The following is a 22,279-nucleotide window of genomic DNA, read 5'->3' on the forward strand; positions in this document are numbered from 1 at the left end:
TGTTGTCTACTTTGTTGTCCACTCTGTTGCCCACCTGGCTGTCTATGACATGTTGTTCTGTTGTGACCAACTCCTTTGCATTTACCACACCTAATGAGTGCCCCAGTCTTTGGCAATCTGGTCTTCGACACTTTTTTGTCAGTTTCCTCCTTTCTTCTCTCAGTCTTTGGCCTACCAGGCATCTTGACATAACCAGGAGCCGCAGGTCTAGTCCGTGGTGATATTGGCCAACAATCCATGCCATTAACAGGTTGCAGACAATGTGCATATGTTCTTTTGAATGCCTCAACATAAAAACAACTAGCAATGTAACTTGTCAAGTCACTAGTAATGGTGTGTATTGTTGCAATTGCATGTGCACAAGGCATACCAGATACTTGCCAATAACCACAAGTGCAGTTATTTCTATTTAGATCAACACCAAATCTGTAATGTTTCCTTTGGGTGACCTCAAACACATTATTTCCATTGCTGATAGGATGACAAGTCCCAGACCAATCTATGTACTTGTTCATCTTCTTATTTATAGTAGGACACACAATTTCTAATGTCCATTTCTCACATTTTTCAATCATTTCTTGAATCCTAACCATAACCTTTCGTCTAATTGCCTCAAGCATTGAAATAATAGGCAAAAATCTTGCATCTATGATCCATTTGTTGAAACTTTCACAAATATTGTTATCAACAGAGTCACAATTAGATCCTAACCTGAACCATGCCCTTGACCAGTGCTTGGGATCTAACCTGGTTACTTCCCTTGCACCTTCGACGGTCTCTCTTGCTAACTTTGCCCTTGCCAAGTTGAAAAGGCTCACAGAAGAAGCCTTTGCAGAATTCCAGAAAAGTTTCTGCCACTCTTTCACTCTGAATTCTTTTCTCCAATTGGCATACACATGTTTTGCACAATTTCTATGTTCTGCATGAGGGGCCCAATTCTGTACAGCTGTGATGATACCCTGTACACAAATTGTGTTAGACATGGCATCACATACATCATATATTCCTGTGTAAATGAAAGAAAACATATAACTTACTTTTTGTTGGTCTGAATTATTATCCAGCCTTCACCATCATATACATTGACATCTTTGAAGAGTAATGAGCAAAACCAGTCCCAAGAATCATTGTTTTCTTTCTCAACCACGGCCCAAGCAATTGGATACATTTGGCTATTTGCATCTCTTCCCAAAGCACATAACAACTCTCCATTTGTTGCTCCTTTGAAGAAGCACCCATCCAAACCAATGACTTTTCTACAGCCTGACATGAAACCTTGCTTTAAAGCATTCAAACACACATAAATTCTTTGAAAGGTTGGAATTGCACAAGCCGGATCAAGCTTAACCACAACAGTGCTACCAGGATTGCTCCTAAGCAACTCTTCTTGATAGTCAAATATCCTAGTGTATTGTTCCTTAGTTGCATCAAACATTTTCTTTATCACCATTCCCTTTAGCTCTCTTCACCTGAGAAGTACTAACTTCTGCAAACATGTCTTCCCTGATGTGTGCTTTCAAGTTTGCAATATTCCACATTGGATTAGCACTGATAACACCGTCATACTTAGCTGCAATCCTAGCAGCAGTAACAAGCTTGTTGTCTTTTCTAGAGGGGCATTGATGAACATCATTTATACTAGTAATCTGCCCACTAGTAGATTTACTAGTTAGACTAGCCAAACAATACCAATTGCATGTCTTCCAGTCACAAGTTGCCCTACACCTATGAGAATCATTCTTTCTGAATTTTATGAACTTTTTTTTTCTTAAGTCCATATTTAATAATTGCCTGCCTAAACTCTTCTTTTGAATCAAATTTCATGCCTAACACAAACTTGGGCACCTCCTCACTATCCCTGAACCTTGGGAAATCATCTTGTTTGTTTCTTGTATCACCATCTTCATCGAAAGAGTCATCAAACTCAGTTGAATCCTCATAGGGTGTATCATTGCCATCTTTCTCTTCCCTATTATCTTCTCCAACAGTTTTTGTCGAGCCAACTCTAGGCTGTAGAAGGTATACATCATCCAGCACTTGTAACTGCCCTTGCTTCATCTTCTTCTTGTACTCTACATATTTCTTGTTTATCTCAATTCCTTCTTCATCTTCTTCCGAAGGACACTCATCTTCAGGAACATAGTCACTGTCTTCTTCATCTGTATCATCTTCGACTGCCGGCGCGGATGCCTGTACCACTTCTGTTGTTACTTTCTCCATCGGGACAATCTGTCCCTGCTCATTTTCCACCTCTTCTACATCTGATGGGAGAGCGCGTGCCAATATATGATATTCGGCAATGTTCTCTACATATACTTCAGCTACTCCTCCCTCTTCAATTGCAGAAACCATGCTCAAACAGGACGCATCATCATGCAACAAACCAAGCCCATCATGCAGTTCTTTCCAAGGATATAGCAGTGGAACTGCACTTCATCATCCTTCAAATCCTCCCAATGATCTTCCTTCAAGAAACCAACTATCTCTGGCAGTGACACTTTGTCTCGCTCCAAATGCGACATTCCAACAGCGTCATCAGCATAGTGTACATACTGCCCATCGTTCACAAAGTGCCCACCAAAATGAAATCATATAGGAAGAAAGTCCAGAGGATCCATCCCACGTTCCTACATTAAGCAGATCAAAAATCAACGTAGTAATCCACAAACTGGCCATCTACTACAACTAACCGACCACAGATCAAAAATCAAACTAGTAATCCACTTACTGACCTCGATTTTGAGCTACTTCTCGTCTCCAGCCGCCACTCTACTCTAGCCGGAGCTCCGCAGCAGCAGAAGATAGCAGATCTTTGGTGCGCCCCCGCCGCCGCCGCCGTCCTCCGACCGCTGCCGCCGCCGCCGCCTGCGTCGCCACAGCCGCCGCCAGAGCTAGCTAGGGTTCGGGCATGGGCCAAAGAAGGGGATCGAATGGCCCATCAAACCGGCTCGGTCGGGTCCTTTAGCTGACTGGACAGAGAGAGAGTTGGGCTACGTTGCCAAAGACTTGTCAAACCCGGGCTGAGTCAGCAGCGAAACCGCGTCGGGTCTGCGGAGGGACGAAATATGACTGGTTTGGAGAGTTTCTGGTGCAACCTGTCAGGTTTTAGAGTTGAGGGACCAAAAGTGGCCAGATCGAAGAATTGAGGGACGAAAAATGGACTTTTCTCTAAATAATCTGACAAAAACTCCTCATTCTTTAAATTCATATGGATCAGGGACATGAATCCATATCTCAAACATTTAGGGATCAAAGCATGTCATGACTTTAGTTTGCATCTTTAACGATGCTTTAAGGAGATTGGTTAGAGCCATTCAAAAATATGGCTCCCCGCAAGGTTGAAACTTTTGTGGATAAAACTTTTGTAAATTCACACCTTGCCAAATATCTTTGCGGTCCAAAACTTGGTGGTTACCGTTATACTTAAATGCGAGCATGCAATCCCTTAGTGTGATTTATCACACATCATTCCTTTAGTGCTTATGCCAACAAGGCAAAGCTTTTCTTAATAATTTTCTAGGGGTCCAGTCTTAGACTTATGTCTGTCAGTTATTCCGGTCTCATAAACTTAAAAAGGCAAATAATAACATAAGCATTAGTGACAACATGAGAAAAACTTATTGCCCTTTAAGGGAGTGAACATAAATCTTCAGAATGAACTTTAATACTCCCTTCTATGGACCAAAATTAGTGAATCTTTAAAATGCAAAGAACATCACTAAGATTAATTTAGTAGCCCAAGGAAAAACCTCAGTTCTTATGCAATATCCTTATTGCTTATTGTCAACATAATATTGACTAATCATAAATGCCCTATTAAACATATATTTCTTATTGAGCTTTGTACCACTGTCAGGTACTCATTGTCTCAAAATTAGTTAATCATCATGACTGATTCCTTATTATGCAAAAGGGAAAACCTTTATGTAATTTCCATCTCTAAAATCTTAAGTTTGATAACCATATATCATCTTTTCATCATTTATTTTCTCAAACTCCCATTCACATTAAATATTTTTCAATAAGTCTTTTAACAAGACATGTTGTTTGGAACTTAAGAAGAATTTTGCCAAGAATTACCTTGGTTATCTATAGTCCTGGCCATCTCCGGCCTGGCCCTGTCGGCCCACCCAGGCCCGGCCCTAAAATCCAGGGCCTAGGCCCGATGGGCTTGCTTGTGGGCCGGGCTTGGGCCTGAGTTTTGAGCCCACCAGCAGGGCCTGGACAGGCTTGGGCTTGACATTTTGGCATTTTAAGGAAGAGGCCCGGCCCACGGCCCTAAACCCTAAGGGCTTTTCAGGGCTTTTTTACCAGATGGGCCGGGCTTGGGCTTGAAAATTAGGCCCGTTGGTAGGGCCTGGGAGGGCCTGGGCCTCAGTTTTCTGCCATGGGCATTTTAAGGCCCGACCCAAGCCCGGCCCGGCCCGGCCCATGGCCAGGACTACCCACGGGCAACCAATCTACCCTTCAAGGCAGAGTTGTAGCTCAATTTTGAGAAACACATCAATCAATTCGGAGGCGTTTTTGAAAATAGCATCAAAATCTCTATCAATTTGAGGCACTCCTCAAAAATGCTTTCAAAGCTCTATACAGTCCAAGGTGTTCTCCAAAAGTGCCTCCAAAGCTCATACATTCCGAGGCGTTTTCCAAAAATGCCTTTAGTTAGAATTTTTTTTAAGGTGAACTCTTGAAAATGCCTCCTTAAACACGAATTTGAGGCGGTTAGAGAAAATGCCCTTACCAAAGCGCCTTCAATTAGCGACCGTGTTGTAGTGTGTAGGTAGAATATACACGTAGTTCGATTTGGACTGAAAGCATTGAGAAGCAACTTCACAATACGCACTGCATCAGGAGCAAGAGACAGCCTTCTGGTGGCCACTTCACGTGTGCACCGCATGCACATGTGAAGAGGCAGAGTAAGGCACGGAGATAGATTGGCGGTATCATCGCTACTTAATTACTGAAAGTACAACGTTAAGCACTGATGCTACTTAATTCCTTTTTTTCGAGGATAAAAGTGTTTTATTTCAGAATTAGAGAGCTACACTCAAGAGGCAAGAAATACTCAGCACATGGAGGTCGTCTATGTAACAACACAGCTGTTCTACAGTTGTATCTCACCAAACAATTTGCTACTCTATTCCGAGTATGATGAGGCTTTTATGAAATAAACACCCGATTTTCTCGCAGGGACTTGTCTCCAAAGCTAGATTGCCATACGAAGGGCAAACAAGTGAATCATGTCTGAAGATCGATAGGGCAATCGATGAATCTGACTGCACGACAACTGAAAGCTCAGTGTGTTGCATGGCCAAAGACATGCCATGCATCAACACATGTATCTCTGCTTCCAGTGCGTCATTACAATGGAACAGGAATCTATAAGCAGCAAGGATGATCGTCTCATCATGGTGTCGTAGTATCATATCAGCTGCCGCCGTACCGTCACTCTTCGAGAACGCCCCATCTACTGACAGTGCAGCCCGGTCCCTTGGAGGTGGGATCCAGGACAAGCAACTTGTTGAGTTCGTCGGTTTTGGCCTTTCGGCTCCAACACCAGCGACATTTTACCCTTCAGTATGTCCTCCAACGAATATCTGTTAACTGAATCAAGCGACTGCCAATAGCTGCACAGAAACTCTACGGAAATTTCCAAAGGACGTATTTCCATACCATGCATAGCATCATTCCGTAATCGCCATATACGCCAAACTAACAAAATTATGATGCTCCTTGTGTCCGCCCTCAATGATGTAAACAAGCCAACCCTTACCAGCCTCACACAAGAGCTCCTTGACCGGCATCGGCGACATCAGGTGCATACGATTCCAATGGATCATTCTCTCGCCATGTTCTTCTATTACTTCTTCAGGTTGACGCCCCCCTTTGCTCTTCTTTGTTCCTTTTTGGCCGCTTCATGGTGGCTGCTGATTTACAAGGTCCTTGTGATGTTGTTTGCATCTGCGCTTCCTTCACCTCGGCTGGTTGAAGCTGTGTCAGTCTCTCTGCCGTTTGTCCACTCATGGATCTACATGTATACCCATTCTTTATTCTTACTAAGAAAATTGCCCGTGCGTTGCACGGGAGAAATAGATGCATGTATCATTAACTTCTCAAATTAAAATTTAATTCACAGTTTGAGTAATAAGAAACAAAATAAATATCTTTTTGTTTGTTGGTGCAAAAAAAAATACATATCTAACTCTGAGCAACACCAAACATCCATAATCCAGAGTGTATCGTAAACATACACAATTTACAATAGATCCAAATTTTCTACTTTTTATAAACAAATTTGACTTTGTGCATATCGCTTGACATAGTAGTTAGTAAACATTATCAAAGGTTTTTAAAGTTTATTAGGTACCTACACAACAGGGAAGGACCTGCGGCCAAAGAAAATACATGTCTGAATGTGAACATTACCCACAAGCATGTTTGTCCCTGCACAGAGTTTTCCATCCCACATCCCAAACTGCTCTTGATCTTCAAGCAGATGCGACTATCAAACGATTTATCTTCAAGATGTTGACTGAAACAACCACTTCATGTCCAGGGTGAAAACTCTTGTCTTGTGTCGTTACCTTGTTATAGTGTCTGCTTGTTTGTGTGTTGATCTTTCATTGGTTGGTCAGGACAAACAGGATAAAAATTGGTTTCTAGGCCGTCTTCGACCGGATGTACGTTTGTCCCTTTTTAAAGAGCTGCTGTGGCACAAGTCTACTTAATTGTAGATGTTTATTTTATATCTAATGGTTTGACCCATGGCTGACTTTGCTATGTACTCTCCTTTTTGAACAAAATTATTTACTGACTCCGATAGATTTCGTCCCAAGGCCAAGCGAACGTGCCCCCGAATTACACACGCCAGCAGCAATTCAACCGCTCATTCGCCAAATGTTCACCTAACACAGTATACTATCTCCGCTGCTGCTACCATGTGTTGCTCTCAAACAAATAAAGATATATAATTAGAAGTCCGTTCATTGCTACGACTTTCAAATCGGTATAACATCATTACAATTTTGTCTCCTCTTCTAAGTTATTTTTGTGTTGTTAAAAATATAAGTTAACACAAACAACATGGTCGCGGTAAGGCAAAGATAAGTGACAATGATACAGCTGAAGAGATACTATTTTGGCATCTTTTCAGGGATACTATTTTTGCATCTTTTCAGGAGAGCACACCAATAATTACACGGCGTTACATAAGCATCAATCTAAGAACTTATATTAAGATGAGCATGAACGTGAAAGCCTTCAGATGCATGTGATTCAAGAAATCAGAAAGATAACACTTGCTTATATGAGTTCTCAATGTTTAAATTTCATGCTTCATGATTTTTTTTAAAGAATCATCATATTAAATCGTTCCTTCTTTGGTGTCTAATTACTTAAAGACAATGCAACAAAAGTGTCGGCAAAGTACATTATGGGTAACATTACATTATAATTTACCTATCAAACAAAAAATACATAATGTCTAAAGTAAAAAAATATGCATTTTATTTGTCAAGGGTGTATATCCTTAAATACTTTGAGTTATTGTGGTTAGGGAGATGCATACATTCAAATAAAGAAGACATGTGAATCTCAAAAAAAAAAGACATGGATAATATATTTAGAAAATCTAGCCGCGCAATTTGCGCGGATCACCCCGCTAGTTCTATTCTGGCAAGAGGATGCACGCTGACGTACGTACACGCAATACCCTGATCGATTGTTTCCCATGGCTGCACAACAGACGTGAGGCCGTACATGCCATATGAGCTTCTAATCCCGTCCGGGCTGCATCACGTCTTTCCTTTTGCAGGCGTAGACAAATAATTATTGGATTGAACCCCTATTGTATTCTACAAGCTATTAAATTCATCACCAAATCTTCGATTAATGAGGTTGATCCCTACCATCTGAACAAAAATATTGAAGCCGGCCTTCCATGTCACCCTCCCTTTATATCTAGCAGCAGTAGCCAGCACACAGCACACAGGTAGCTTGCATGTCAGAAAGAAAATATTTCTTCTTTCCCAGAACAGTTCACAAGGTTACTTCTGTTTTTTTTTCTGTTCCTAAATATAAGGTTTTTAGAGATTTGAATATGGACAACATACGAATATAGACGTATTTTAGGGTGTAGTCACCCATTTTGCTTCGTATGTAATCTATATTAGAATCTCTAAATAGACATATTTAGGAATGGAGGGAGTACCGTAGCACACTAGGATGTCGTGGATAGATGAAAGATGATGGTTTTATACTATCATCTCATTACCCTGCACGTGAAACATCAATGAGTCATTAGAAGTTGAGGCATGGGCAATGTTGATGCTTTTTAATGCACAGATTGCACGTGTATGCATTTTCTTAACGCGTAAAGTGGCGATTATTTTCTCATACTGATTCCATTGATATTTATAGGGAGTGACTAATCAACAGTCGACTGATTTTAAATTGGTGTCAGGCCGTTTTTTGTTCCACTGATTGATTGACACGTGTCTGAGTATATCCTGTGTCTAGAAACTAATCAGTACATGAAAACGTCTATTTTCTTTCCTGCTTCAGGTCGAAAAAAATCTGCCCAAGCCTCTTGGGCTCTTTCTAGTTTACGTAAAAGGAACCTGCTCCTTATACGGGCCGCCACGCAGACCCGTTAATGCAAGAACGCGAAGGCTGACCGTTTAGCAAGCTGGGTTGGGCCCCTCCCATCCCCCCACCCCCACCCCCAACCCAGGCCTTTCCGTGCTCCTCCTCCTTCTATCCCGATCACCTTCTTCTTCTTCAAGTAAAAGTCTGAGAACGGGCGCGATGGCGGCTGACGGGGGAGAAGACATGGATGCTCTTTGCGATCCAGATTTGGGCTACTTGGCGCGGCCGCGAACTGCCCTCGCCCAAACTAAGGTACACCCCTCTCGCCCCAACCCAGTTCACTAGTGGCATACATTCCCTTACTGAAGAATCTTTCAAACCGTGAATAAAAACTGAAAATTCAGAGAAGACAGGTGCTCTGTGTCAGATTAACTTAGATATCTTGGCTGAGGTTAGGGGATCAACTTAGATATCTTGGCTGATGCCCTTCGCCCCAACACCCCCCTGTTACTAGTGGCAGATTTTACCTAGGACATGCAAAATAACTCAGAAACTAGACTGAAGAAAAGAAGACAGTCCATGTGTAAGCTACTAGTACTAGTGGCAGATTTTCCCTAGGGGAAGTAGATAACTCAAAAACTTAGTGAAAGAACATTTGACAGTTCATGACTTTGCATTCCTTTACAAAAAACCACATGTGAAATTACTTCTAATAGAGACTGATGAAAATGACATAAAAATGACAAAAAAATGACTAGAGAAAGGCTTACTGGGTCCTTGATAGTGTACTTATCAGTGAAGACAGAATGTACTTAATTTCAAATCATTTAGAAAGGCTTACTGCTTTTGCTGCCGGTTCCATCTACGTCCATCGGCTAAATATGCCTCCTCGTCGCATTAAAAAAAACTGAAAGCATGGACAAATCTAAAGAAAGAAAGCATAGCAGATTCTGAAACAAGAAAACACACAGATATATGTATTATATACTGAACTGATGAACATGACTAAATACAAGAAAAAACAGAACATGACTAAATACAAAAAAACTGATGAAATAGATGTTCAATGTGCATGCAAATCCATTTGGGGGCTTCGATGCAGGGCGAGAGGGAAAACAGAACATGAACAAGGAGATTCAAACCAAAATGTCCTACCCCCAAGGCAGACCAAGGGACTGAAAATAAATGGACAATGAATGAAGAATGAAAAATGAAAAATGAAAAACGGAATACTGAAAAAAAGAGTGAACACTAAATACAAAAATCTACTACTATAACTGAAGAAAACTCTGAAAAACTGAAAGAAACCTGCATTGAAGATGACTGAAGCTGAAACTGACATAATGAGAAATAGAGAAGACTCAAACTGACATAATGACAAACAGATAGGACTGAAACTGAAACCGATATAATGAGACTGACGGAGAACAGACTCCTAACACTGAAGCTACAATGATTAAAATGATTAAAATCTGATAACTAAATTCAATGATAAACTAACTAACATAGAGGACAGAACAAGACTAATAACTAATTACTAATGAGAAAACTGGGATACTAGACACAATGAAACTAAGAAGAAAAACAAGACTAAATGATAGACTAAAATGATATATAACTAAAGAAAAACAAGGTTACTGAACAACAATCCACTAAGGAGAAGACTAAAATAATTTGAACTGGAATAATAACTACTCCCTCCGTTCCGATTTACTCGTCGTGGTTTAAGAAAGAAGAAGCATAGACTGAAGAGATTGGATTTTACAGGTAAACAGCTGTGTGAATGAGGATATGCAAGATATGTGCTTTGGAAGCCAAGAAGCTCTGTTCATGCAGGTCGATGCGGGAAGGAGAAAAATGCTTCGTATTTTTTATGCCTTACAACTTGTGTGCAAACTAACAAAAAATAATTATGTGCATGAAACAGCCAAACTTTTCTTATGTGGCGCTGTTGAAGGGATATATTGACCTAAATGCTGGCTCTCATACAATCAATACCCAGGTGCGAGAAAGATTCAAAAAGAAAAGAAAATGAAAAAAATGAAAAAAAAGAGATCAACTTTCTTCAAACTGATGTGCAGGGGCAGGAGTCGTGCTTGTGTGCTGCTGACATTGGTCAAACAAGTGATGCGAGTGAACCTCTGCTACATTTACAACAAAAAAAGGCGGCTCAGGTCTTGGGTGGCAACAACACATCCAACGGCACACCAAGCCTTCAGGTAAAAAAGTCTGGGAAGAAAACTAAAAAATAAAATGCGGAAAGAGGAAAGAAGTGACAAACTTAAAACATATGATGAAAATATCAGAATGGACATGTGATAGGTTTCAATGTTCCTTTTCTTTTCAGGATTTAGGCATGATGGGTGACTTTGTTGACGACCAGGACAATTCTCCTGTGCAAATGGAGGATCTAGATGCACAAACAACAAATTTTCAATTATTCAAGGGAGGGGATGATATATCATTTGATGACTGTCAAGGAGATGGATGCCAACCCTCTTTGATGATATTAGCTTGGATCAGGTGAGCAAAAATGTTTTCTAGTGAAGAAACTTAGAGAGGAAAAACACAAAAGGTATCGATAAAAAAAAATAGAAAACTGTCATACTGCTCATGGAAAAAAAGAGATAAACTGGCACACATTTAATGATAAACTTGTCAGTACAACACCTGCAGGTTGATACAAACAATGAAAGAAGAGACGGGTCTTCTGAGAGGGAGCAAAATCATAGCTGGAATCTTGATTCGCCGACATGTGTGCAAGCTGGTTCCTCCAGACAGTCTCGAGAGGAAGGAACATCAACTGATGCATGCCATCTGCAAGTGCAAGACAACGAGAATGAAGATAATGAAATCAATGAAGAATCAATAGAAGTTTTTTTGGAAAATGAAAGACGGGCCGCAGAAGGAGGGAACGATAGAACAATTGATAGTGAGCTGAAACCTGAAACAGGGATGCATTTTGCTACGAGGGAAGAAGCTCAAAAGTTCTTAAACTTCTATGCCTTTGTTGCTGGTTTCTCCATATCTGTTGTGTCGACTGCCCGCACAACCAGCAAAAAAAGGGACAGAGAAGTTACAAGGGTAACACTGAAATGCAACAAGTATGGGCATAATACAGAGGCTGAAATTGAAAACTTGTCTGTGCAAAGAAAAAGCACTGTCATAGCGAAGACAGACTGCAAAGCACAAATGCTAATTGCTTTGAAAGATGGAAGATGGCGTATAACTAACCTCAATCTTGATCATAACCATGAGCTCAACCCTGGTAGTAGGTTTTTTAGATCTCATGTTTACATGTCCGATGAAGAGAAAGCATTGATCAGAACAATGAAAAAGTGCAACATACCTACGAGGAAGATAGTGGCAGTGTTGGCGTACATAAGACGAGGAATGGACAAGTTACCGTACAACAAAAGGAAAGTGAGTAACTATGGTACAACGGTAAACAGAGAACTGGAAAACAGTGATGTCATGGAAGTGCAGCAATACTTCCAGAAGAAACAAGCTGAGAGCCCTAGATTTTGCTACTCAATGGAAGTAGATGCAAAAAACAAGGTCAGGAGCGTGTTTTGGACAGATGCTAGATCTAGAATAATGTACCAAGAGTATGGGGACTGCATTAGCTTTGACACAACATTCCTAACAAACAAGTACAACTTGCCGTTTGCACCATTCGTTGGTGTTTCTCCACATGGGAAGACATACTTGTTTGCTTGTGCCCTTATTATCGATGAAACTGCTAACACATTCAAGTGGTTGTTCCAGCAGTTCTTAGCAGCAATGGGAGGCAAGGCACCCAAAACAATAATAACTGACCAAGACAGAGGAATGGAAAAGGCAATAAAAGTTGTGTTTCCACAAGCAACACACATAACATGCTTGTTCCATGTGATGAAAAAAGCCGAAGAGAAAGGGTGCAGAGTGTTTCAACTGAATCAAGGACTATATGAGGACTTTCACGACATAGTGAATAACTCATTGACAGAGAGAGAGTTTGAAACACTATGGCAAACAATGATTGAAACTTACAATGTGGGTGAGGTGAAAATTTTCCAAGACATGTGGGAAGCAAGGAAAAAATTTGTGCCAGTGTACTTCAAGACAAAGTTTTTCCCATTCATCCAAACAACAGCTAGGAGTGAGGGCACAAATGCTTTGTTCAAGAAGGGGGTTGGTGCACAGTTCAGCATGACAAGCTTCCTACGAGAATATCAGAGAATACTAGACAACATCCATGCAAATGAGGATGAGCTTGACCATAATGCAAAGCACAAAAAAGTTTCCTAGAAATCATTCAACACTAAGTACTACATCGAGAGACAAGCACACAGCCTGTACAACATAAGCATCTTCAGAAAAATTTCAGCTCATTCTCAATGATGTAACAAGATTGCAAATCAGAGAAAAGGAAAAAATGAAACTATACATGGTGTACCAAGCAAAGAACTACTACAAACAAGAACACAGGACAAGGCTTTATGTGGTGCAAGTGGATACTGAGAAAGAAGATTACTCCTGCATTTGTTGCAAGTTTGAAAAGGATGGCATTTTGTGCTCTCATATTCTAAAAGTCATGTTGCACCTTGAGGTGGATAAGATACCAGACAAATACATAATAGACAGGTGGAGGAAACAAGGCCAGAAAATGAATAAACCCAAGGCGATTCCACTCAGATTAGATAATGATGAACTGAGATACAATGTCCTAGGCATGAAGCTAGTGGAGCTTGGCTCAAACGCTTCAAAGAGTCAAAGGAAGTTTGAATACCTGCTATCAGAAATGTTCAGGATTCAACAACACTTAATTGATATGGATAGAGAAGGAGAAGAAGAGATGGATGGGCAAGGAGAACAAATAGAGGAGAGCAACAGATCCAACAAGACAATAGGCACACTGACAACTATGGCACAGAGTGGTGGCAGCAATTCAACTATTGAGCTATTGAATCCTGATAAGGCGCACACAAAAGGGCGCCCACGAATGATGACCATACAAGAACGCATAAAAAACAAGACATTCTACAAGTGCAGCCACTGTAATGATCCGGGTCACACAAAAAGGAAATGCACTAATCTGGATAAAGTATACGACATCCCAAAAAATAAGAGATCAAGGAAGACAAGCCAGCCAAGATCAGCTGATGGAGGTGATTCTCTATAAAAAAACAACTAGAAAATAAACATAGCACTCCATTGACACACTCATAAAAAACTGTGGAAAATGGTATTGTTATCGACTAACTGTGGAAAATGGTATTGTTAACAGGGCGAGGGCGATAGAACGCTACCAACAAAGAGATCAACGCCACCAACATACCTATCAATGAGGTCTCCCAACTGCAGCAATGACGTGGCTCCTACCCTGCAACTCTAACTCCCTCTGCTCGTACCCTGCATGGATAGAGAACAAAGGAGTAGTCAGGACTATTTACATTTTCTGATTGCACAAACTTCATGTAAGAAAAAAAGATTGAGAGAAAAAAGAATGTTTACAAAAAATATGTGAAAAACCTTATTAGAAGCAAAGAATATGAACAAAAATGAGTGTGATGTTTTCATGTTATTTGATATAGATGCGAACAGGGACTGATTGTAGACATCTTTGTTAGTCTTTCATTGCAGTAGTGATACTGAGCATGGCGTCTCTCAAAAAAAAGAGCGGCGCATAGAGTGAGGTTTTAGAAAAATCACACCGATGGAAAAAGTGGTACACACCGCAGAATGAATTAGACACCTACGGGTTCAGACACTAAACTGACAGACGCATAACATTAGAAAAACTAAGACTTAAGTTACTGAAAATTAAGGAAGAACAAACAAACTGACAAGGTAAATGATAGTCTGTCTCTGAATGTATACATCTGACATAGAAGACAAACATTTGTATCTACATGAAAAAGGAAGTGGCCACCATTTACAACAAATATGATATGCTCGTACAACCAACGACAACTTTCTCAACAGTTCAACCGACCACTACACTACACAAAAATTGATCTAGATGATGCTACAAAATTGTTTTAAATGAGCTCTCTTCTTCTCTTGATGCCCATCCAACAAGCCTAGAAACAGAGAAACGCCACCGCTGTCATGGAGGATTGCTGACGAAGTCACCCTAACAAAGGAAAAAAAAGAAAAAACACACATCATAAGACAGTTAGAAAAAAATGCAGAAAAGAATAAAAAAGATGTGAAAAATAAAATTTAAAAAACGTGAAAAAAATGAAGAGTTAAAATGAATGAATGAGAAGAAGAACCTGTAAGTTGAAACCAGTGACAAGGCTCTTGTCTGCAGTGTTTTTCTTCCAAAAGAAAAGTTGGTTCATGTACTGAATTCTTATGTGTTGGATGTCGTCATGTGAGAAAATCTTGCGCAGATCCAAGGGTGGTGCCCATATCTCCATTATCTTTGTTGCAAACACTCCACAATCATTTCTGAAAAAAAAGAGGTGATGTTCAAAAAAAAACAAGCTGAAAAAGGGGGAAAACAAAAATAAAAACAAGAGCAGGTGGGGAAAGAGAGCCCTTACCCATTAGTCTGTTTGGGCACATGAGGGTACATCCTTTTGAAAATCTTGAAATTATGCTGGTCTGTTTGGAAAATGATTTCCCACAACTTGATGAAGTTCTTGATCTGCATGTGAATAAAAAATGATGAAAAAAAGAAACATAAAAAATAAAATCATATAGATGGGGGGAAGGCATTTAGACAAAAAAAAGATGTGATGAATAAAGTGTGATGGACAGAAACAAAAGAAAAAAGGTGATGAACAACTTACAAATTTCTCTCTGATAGTCTTGTGAAGATACGAGTCCTTGTCATAAAAAGAATCCAAGAAAGCAAAAAGTTTCCACTTGAAATCGACAGCAAACACTATCCAATGGTTGTCGAGACATGTGGGGAAGAACAGCTAATCAAAAATAGAAAAAAATAAAAACACATTAAAAGAGTTGGAACAAAAAAAATCAAAACGGAAAAAAATAGAACACAAACAAAAAAAGAAAAAATAAATGAAGAAGGACAAAGAAGAACACACCGTATTTGACAAATCTAGACGTTTACCCCTACTTGCTGATGCTGCCCCCAGAAACGAAGTGGCAATTGATCTTAGTTTATCGTCTTGGTAGTTCAGTATGTTCTCCTGCAGGGAACAGACAAATACATGACCAAAATGGCAAAGTAGAGGCAGGGTAATGTACACCAAAAAATGATGTAAAAAACCAGCAAAAGAAAAAAATGATAAATTTTGAACCAAACTAAAAACATACACCAATATTCGGGAAGAAATGGTGCCTTCCAGAGATTGAGGGATGACGGTCCTCGAAGAACTTCCGACAAAAGCAAGGGATCAAAAAGTTGTCGACGTGCCCGGTTGGCATAAGGCTTTGTCCAAGTGATACATAATTGCAATGAACCATCGAGTACGTCAACGCATACTTCCTGTTTGTTGCCACATAGAAACAAAAAAAACTAATCAGGCACGGCCATACTTTTCTATGGGCGAACAGGAATAATCTAGTCGGTGTTCTTGGTCTTGGCGATTGCCATCTTCTGATGAAACAACATTTGATCATTGTTTAAGCTATATTGGCGAAAAATGGATTTTGTATGCTGCCATGCTTACCATGAGCTATTCAAGTAGCACTAGGAAACATAGGGTTTTGTGAGTGCGCAAAAACATACCACGGGACAGTAAGATTTAAAACCTTATTTGCCTACTTATTCACTAATGTTTATATTGCCAGTAACTCAAAGGTATCAGACCTTAACTGGTGTATATACAGTCTAAAAGCCCTAAACTTTAACTAAGATATTTCAGCGTGAAGCACTGACTTGAGCTTGTTTTGAGGTGACACTATAGCAAAATCAACAACGAGAAAGCCAAAAGAACAATGGTAACTTTTTTCACAGGCTGAAAAGACACAAAAATACACATGATTTTTTTTCTCAGTCAAAGAACTATGATACAAAAGAAAAACACCAATGACAGTGACATGTTGGAGGAAGAGAATTTTGATCGATCAATCAAAGTGTTAAAAAACTAGTGAGATGTTTGACAGCTTCAAAATGATATACTACAAAATTATGATATAGTACACACTTTAAAGATTGAAAAAAGACCAGTATGTAAAAATACTTAAATAAAACAGGCTAAAAAACTGATTAACGTACCTCTGAATTCTTTTTGTATATGCAAGTTCGATTATTGAGTTGTAATGCATGCACTCTTCGTTTGACACAGGGAACCTTTCGTTTTCCTTGATTGGGAGTTCCAGGAGACTTTTTGGTCGCAAAATGATCAAATCATCATGTCAACCTTGATTGACAATGGTGTCTGGCGCAAGTTCATCGATAATGATATGATTATCAGTGTCGTCTGGCACATCAACAACCTCTTCTACCCCTACTGTAGATTGGCGTTGACGTTTCGCAATTGGTCTGATCAGATTGTTGTATACATGATCTGCATTCTTAGCTAATTCGATTTGCCTGACACCAAAACTTGTTGGACTGATATCAACAATGTCTGCCTTCCTCTTAGTTGGCTGCCAAAAACAAAAATAAAAAAGCTTCGGTGAAAGCTAACATGCAAAAAGTCATGTAAAACTGAACCAAAAATAGCTCCACATATGCGAAAAAAGATAGATTGAAGATTTCCTGCCTAACTAGTTTTAGATTTTAGGACTGTCCAGCTACAAAAATATGCTGACAAGAAAAAGTTGCTTGCTGATTAGCTGAGCTGTCGTGCTACGGTGAGCATGTAGAACACAGAAATGCTCAATAAAAGTACAAAGAAGACAAGACAAAAAGAATGACTAAATACAAAAGGTATAACAAGACGCACTCAGCTCCCTATATCCCTCGTAGCCTCATAACAAATAATAAAAAAGGGAGTAAAAAAATCTAAACACTAACCATAGAGGGGGAAAGATCGGCCACTGGGATTGGTGCTTGTTTTGTGCCAATGATTTGGCTGGTTTTTGAAAAATTCTTGTCTGCTAATGCCATGAGCTTAGGAGGGTTGTTGCTGGTGCCAATCTTGTAGTCCTATAGTGCATGGGATCTTAGATGAAAAAAACATAGTGACAAAAAAGGAAATGTGACAAACAAAAAAGATGCATAAAAGCTGACCTCCTCACTGAACAACTTTATACGGCCTATTGGTGACATGTGGTTAATCATTTGGTAATTGCTTTGCCCTGCCTCAGGAGGTGCAATCTGACCTCCAACATCATTTTTTGTGCCGGTTAGACTGGTGGAGCGTGTGAAAGTGCCCTGGCCGTTTTGCACACTAAACTGCAGAAAAGAGTTGCGCTCCTTCAACCCTACTGGGAATGTGTTAATCAAAGAAAACTCCTGCTCATGATGCATTGTGTTGAACATTCTAGCCCTGACCTTCACTACTCCCACTTCAGGCACTTGGATGGGGAAAAACAGAAAATAGAAAATTAAAACTTGACTGTACAATTCATAGAAAAGACTAAACTTAAGAACCAAAGAAAAAGAAAAAATAGATTTACCTTTTTCATTGCTGTGTTCAACAATTTTAGTAATCACACAATCTGGGGTTGCTGCAGAAAAACACACAAAAAACAGATGTAAAAAGGCACTACTAAAAACAAGGAAGAGAACACAGAAAAAGGTGGGAAATAAAAAAAGAAACATGGAGGAAAAGTTGCACGAATGAACCTAAAGCATCGTGTGAGCTCTTATGAACTACCGACAAACTGTTCTCATCAATAGGTTGCAATGGAAGCTTGTTGTTCCTCGTTCCGATGACTGAAGGCTTAGTAGGTGCAAATGATGAAACTATGTTTTCATTGATCTTGACAGTTGTGCGGTTGATGCCGCTCTTAACGTGCTTGAGGTTCTCATTCACTTTGCTACATTCACCATACTCTGCTTCCAACCAAGAAAAAGCACATATACTCACATAAGCAATAAAAACACATTTATTCGAAGACCACAAAAACTAAAAATAACTTGACAAAATGGTCAAAATAACTTTGAATTAAAAAAACAGAGCAAGTATCCGATGAGATTCTCAAGTAAAAAGGAGCCTCATCACACACCAAAAATGCATACCGTGTGAACTTTTCTGTTGAGTTCTATCATCCTTGCTCATTATGCCCATGTTTTGTTTTGCTACTGGTCCTAGTTTTGAAGAGGTGTCCCGACCACTAACGACGAAAAGAGATGATAGTCTGGATCCAGATAGAAACTTCAACACATTTGATGTTATTGCTTCCTGAACATTTTGCAAACCAGACTCCTTTATGTTGTCGCAGTCTGCGCTGTCAATGATGCCCTGAATGATCTGACAAAGAACAAAAATATGAATAACAGAAAAAGAACAACACTGAAATGACAAGAAAACCTGAAAAAAAATTAAGATGAAAGATACAAACATAGTGAGGCAAGACTAAAACCTGCGTATGTAGAATATTAGCATAAGATGACATCATCTCCTCTTTGAAAGATACTGATATTGATCCTTGTTGAATAATTCCATGAGGAGCACCAATTTCAGTTGCAAACACATGCTGCCATAAAAAGATAATTGATGCGGAAAAAAGGGAAAATAGTCAAAAATAATGACTAACTACAGAAAAAAGAAGAAAGAGATGCATGTGCCTAACTCTCTTTTGAACTACAGAAGAAAAATTGCTCAACACAAAAATGAAAAACGTCTAACACACCTCCTTTTTGAACGGTCTCCTTCCAAATAAGTTGCGCTTCTTCCGGTCAAGTTCCGAGAAATGTTTAATCAAATTACCCTTCCATGCAAGAATCCGTGGGACGCCTTGCTCGACCACCCTTATACCAAAGTCAAGCTTGTCCAAATACAACACCTTAAAAAGACACCCAAAAAAACTTAGAGAAGGAAAAGGAACAAAACAATCGACGAGGGTATGTGTGACAAAAAAACCAAAAAGAACAAAAGAGATACTGTACACTTACAGCCAAGCAATATATGCAGAAATCAAACGCTTTTGGTTTTCTGCCGGTTTCCCTACCAAACAACACATATTGGTTGATGCCGGCCAAAATCCATTCGTAGACAAGAAGACACATGTCGAATCCCCTTGTGATAGTAGGATCCTCCAGAAGGAATAGGATGTCCGTGTGTATATGATCATTTGCAGAAGGGAATAAAAAGCATGACATAACAATCACCGTGAAACATATGAAGATGTCTTCATCACTAAGATCTTCTGATGATGTGAGCAAATTTCCAAAGAAAGTGACATTTGGAATTTCTGAAAGATTGAACCTAGACATAATGAAACTCCTCCCTCTCTCCTTATTGGGCATCGCTATAATGCCGCTGTTCGGCAGACCCAACACAAGATGGACAGACTCCTTAGAAAGAGAGATGATCTTCTGATCATCAATAATGATTTGGGAAGATATTGTGTCTACGCAACCAACAATCCATCTGGTGAAGTGAGAAGGGAGTTCAGTCTTCTCAAACTTCAGGAGATGCTCAAACCCGTATTTTGAGATCACATCCTTCCGCCCAATAGCCATACGCTTGAGTATCTCAGCGAAGTACTTGGTAGCATACACACTGTACACATCCCTTCCTAGCCCTGTTGCTTTTAGCCTTTTATTCTGAAAAACCATATTGAAAAAGCAAACTAAGACTAACAAAAAAAAGTGAATTCAGTGATGCAAAAACATTAAAGAGTTGGTACAAGAGATATTCAACAACCTCGACTTTGATATTAGCGTTGTGACAAAAAACTAAGAATTCCCTCTTGAGAGATTTGAGAGCCTGTTGGGCAAGATGGAAACCAACAAACAGAAACCATCAACATAAAAATAAAAAGAAAAAATAAACTGAAAACTAGAAGATAAAACATACCTCCTTCTTGAAAAAGCCGAATAGAGCATCCTCTAACATCTTCTTCCTCCTGGACACAGATTCCTTTCAGAGCAAACAAACAGAGAAAAAAGTTGTTACACACATATAAGACAGAAAACAAAACACATAAAAAGGTGTGAAAAGCCGATTAAAATCTACATGACCATACATCATCACTGGATGTGCTACTCTCCTCCAGACTGTCGTTGTTTGACATTTCATTATCAGGATCGTAGCTGTCGTCATAGCCAACACTGGAAGGTCTATAACCTGCATAATCTGCACACCTGCATGTATGGGGGAATGAAAAAGTTAAGAAAAAATTGCCTTGAAAGAATATCAGAAAAAAATGTTGTGCTCGCAGCAAAGCTAAAAAGTAAAAAAAAACTAACTACTTCTACAATGACTGTGGGCTAGATCATGCTTGCAGCATGCAAAAACACTAAATTCCTTGAATCTACACCCATATCAATTTCCCCATACAAAAAGAACATGAAAACAAACATAGGCAGTGGCACATGATCAAACATAGAACATTTGAAAAACTGCACGTGAATACACCCAAGATTGAAGAAATAGTATGAACTAGGATAACTCTCTCGTCATATGACAAAACAAAGAACATGTGGTCATCATAAGGCCCTTCAAAAAGGATCTGGACACTGGACATCAAACATACTGCTGCTATTATGGAGTTACTCATAACTGAAGGAGCGTCTTAACATCTATTCATTCAGGTACGAAGGGGACGAAAAAAAGCATTCAAAAAACATATGTATAAGGAAAAAAAAGCATAGATCCAAAAACACATGTATGAGCACAGATATCTAAATCTTTCACTTCTCACTTATTCAGATTAAAAAAGAGGGGGTGACTGCAACAAATTCCATTGCGGACATGAGTTTCAGAGACATCTACTGCCTGGTTAGTTGGTGCATATCACTGCTTTCAGATTATCCCTAACCATTCTCCAGGTAATCACTCGATGCTCAGGGGAAAAAACACATCCATTACTAAAAGCCATCAAAATCAAACTAACAACAAAAATAGTGGAAGTCTACAATTTCTCCACACCTTCCTGACTAAAATCCACACACTAGTACTCCTGCAGAAAAAAACACATACATTCATTTACCTATCTCTGACCATCTACAAACATTCCTTGGGCCTCTAAAAAAATCTTACAGGGGACACACTAAAGTGGGAAAATCAAATGACAGTGAACATGAGCTCTACATCCAGAACAAAAGAGAAATACATTCAACACAAAGTTGAGGCAGACTTAGTAAAGGAAAATTGGGGAACAAACACGTACAGGGAGCCTGAGACAAATTCAGGGGCGTTCTCTGATGAAACCACTCAAAAAACTCCCCACCATTGAAGAAATTTAGAGGCGTTTCTATTCTACCACACACCTTCCTGGCCGAAATCCACAAAAAACTGAACCACCCCCCTGGCTATTGGAGGTCTATGACCGGCAACAGTGACGACAAACTGAAATTTAGCACGAAGGCGGGGAGCAGACACATATAGAACAGAATAAAGGGCAGCGCGAAGGAGCGTGATACCTTGCGCCGCGACGGCGCCGGTGAATGCTGTCGCCCCCAACGATTGGAGCTTGCTGGTGGCGAACACGGCGGGGCAGCTCCGCCGAGATCCTCTCCAAACCAACACCTAACGTGCCTGCCGCCGGCCCTGTGGAGCACGCCTCTCGCTTACAAGCTCTCCACGCGGAGGACTCGCCGCGCGCCATCTCCGTTGCTAAACGCCGGCGAGGACGCCCCCGCCTTCCTTCTGCCGTCTCCGCCCCGCCTCGGCCT

At 39.9% G+C, this 22,279-nt stretch overlaps 2 protein-coding genes across 6 annotated transcripts; both read right to left on the reverse strand.

Annotated features, from left to right (window-relative positions):
• Positions 1-14,396: 14,396 nt before the first annotated feature.
• LOC119330331 lies at positions 14,397-16,893 on the reverse strand. The gene is made up of 7 exons (XM_037603437.1): positions 16,763-16,893; positions 15,859-16,030; positions 15,627-15,731; positions 15,369-15,500; positions 15,120-15,223; positions 14,847-15,024; positions 14,397-14,704 (listed from the first exon to the last, which is right to left on the reverse strand). The coding sequence occupies exons 1-7, from the start codon at positions 16,810-16,812 to the stop codon at positions 14,678-14,680; spliced, it is 768 nt and encodes a 255-aa protein (XP_037459334.1). The 5' UTR covers positions 16,813-16,893; the 3' UTR covers positions 14,397-14,677.
• On the reverse strand, positions 16,867-22,279 carry LOC119330329. 5 transcript variants are annotated; one of them, XM_037603433.1, is made up of 14 exons: positions 22,028-22,279; positions 20,629-20,746; positions 20,460-20,522; positions 20,307-20,369; positions 19,553-20,206; positions 19,291-19,443; positions 19,021-19,134; positions 18,677-18,908; positions 18,281-18,490; positions 18,112-18,162; positions 17,987-18,009; positions 17,723-17,887; positions 17,507-17,638; positions 16,867-17,136 (listed from the first exon to the last, which is right to left on the reverse strand). In XM_037603433.1, exons 1-14 carry the CDS (start codon positions 22,210-22,212, stop codon positions 16,903-16,905), a joined length of 2,397 nt encoding a protein of 798 aa, XP_037459330.1. In that variant the 5' UTR covers positions 22,213-22,279; the 3' UTR covers positions 16,867-16,902. The 5 variants fall into 5 exon arrangements, with proteins under 5 accessions (XP_037459330.1, XP_037459329.1, XP_037459331.1 ...); XM_037603432.1 differs by having other exon boundaries at positions 17,723-18,009; XM_037603434.1 differs by lacking the exon at positions 17,507-17,638 and having other exon boundaries at positions 17,723-18,009.

This window comes from Triticum dicoccoides, chromosome 7A, assembly GCF_002162155.2.
Source record: "Triticum dicoccoides isolate Atlit2015 ecotype Zavitan chromosome 7A, WEW_v2.0, whole genome shotgun sequence".
Lineage (NCBI taxonomy): Eukaryota > Viridiplantae > Streptophyta > Magnoliopsida > Poales > Poaceae > Triticum > Triticum dicoccoides.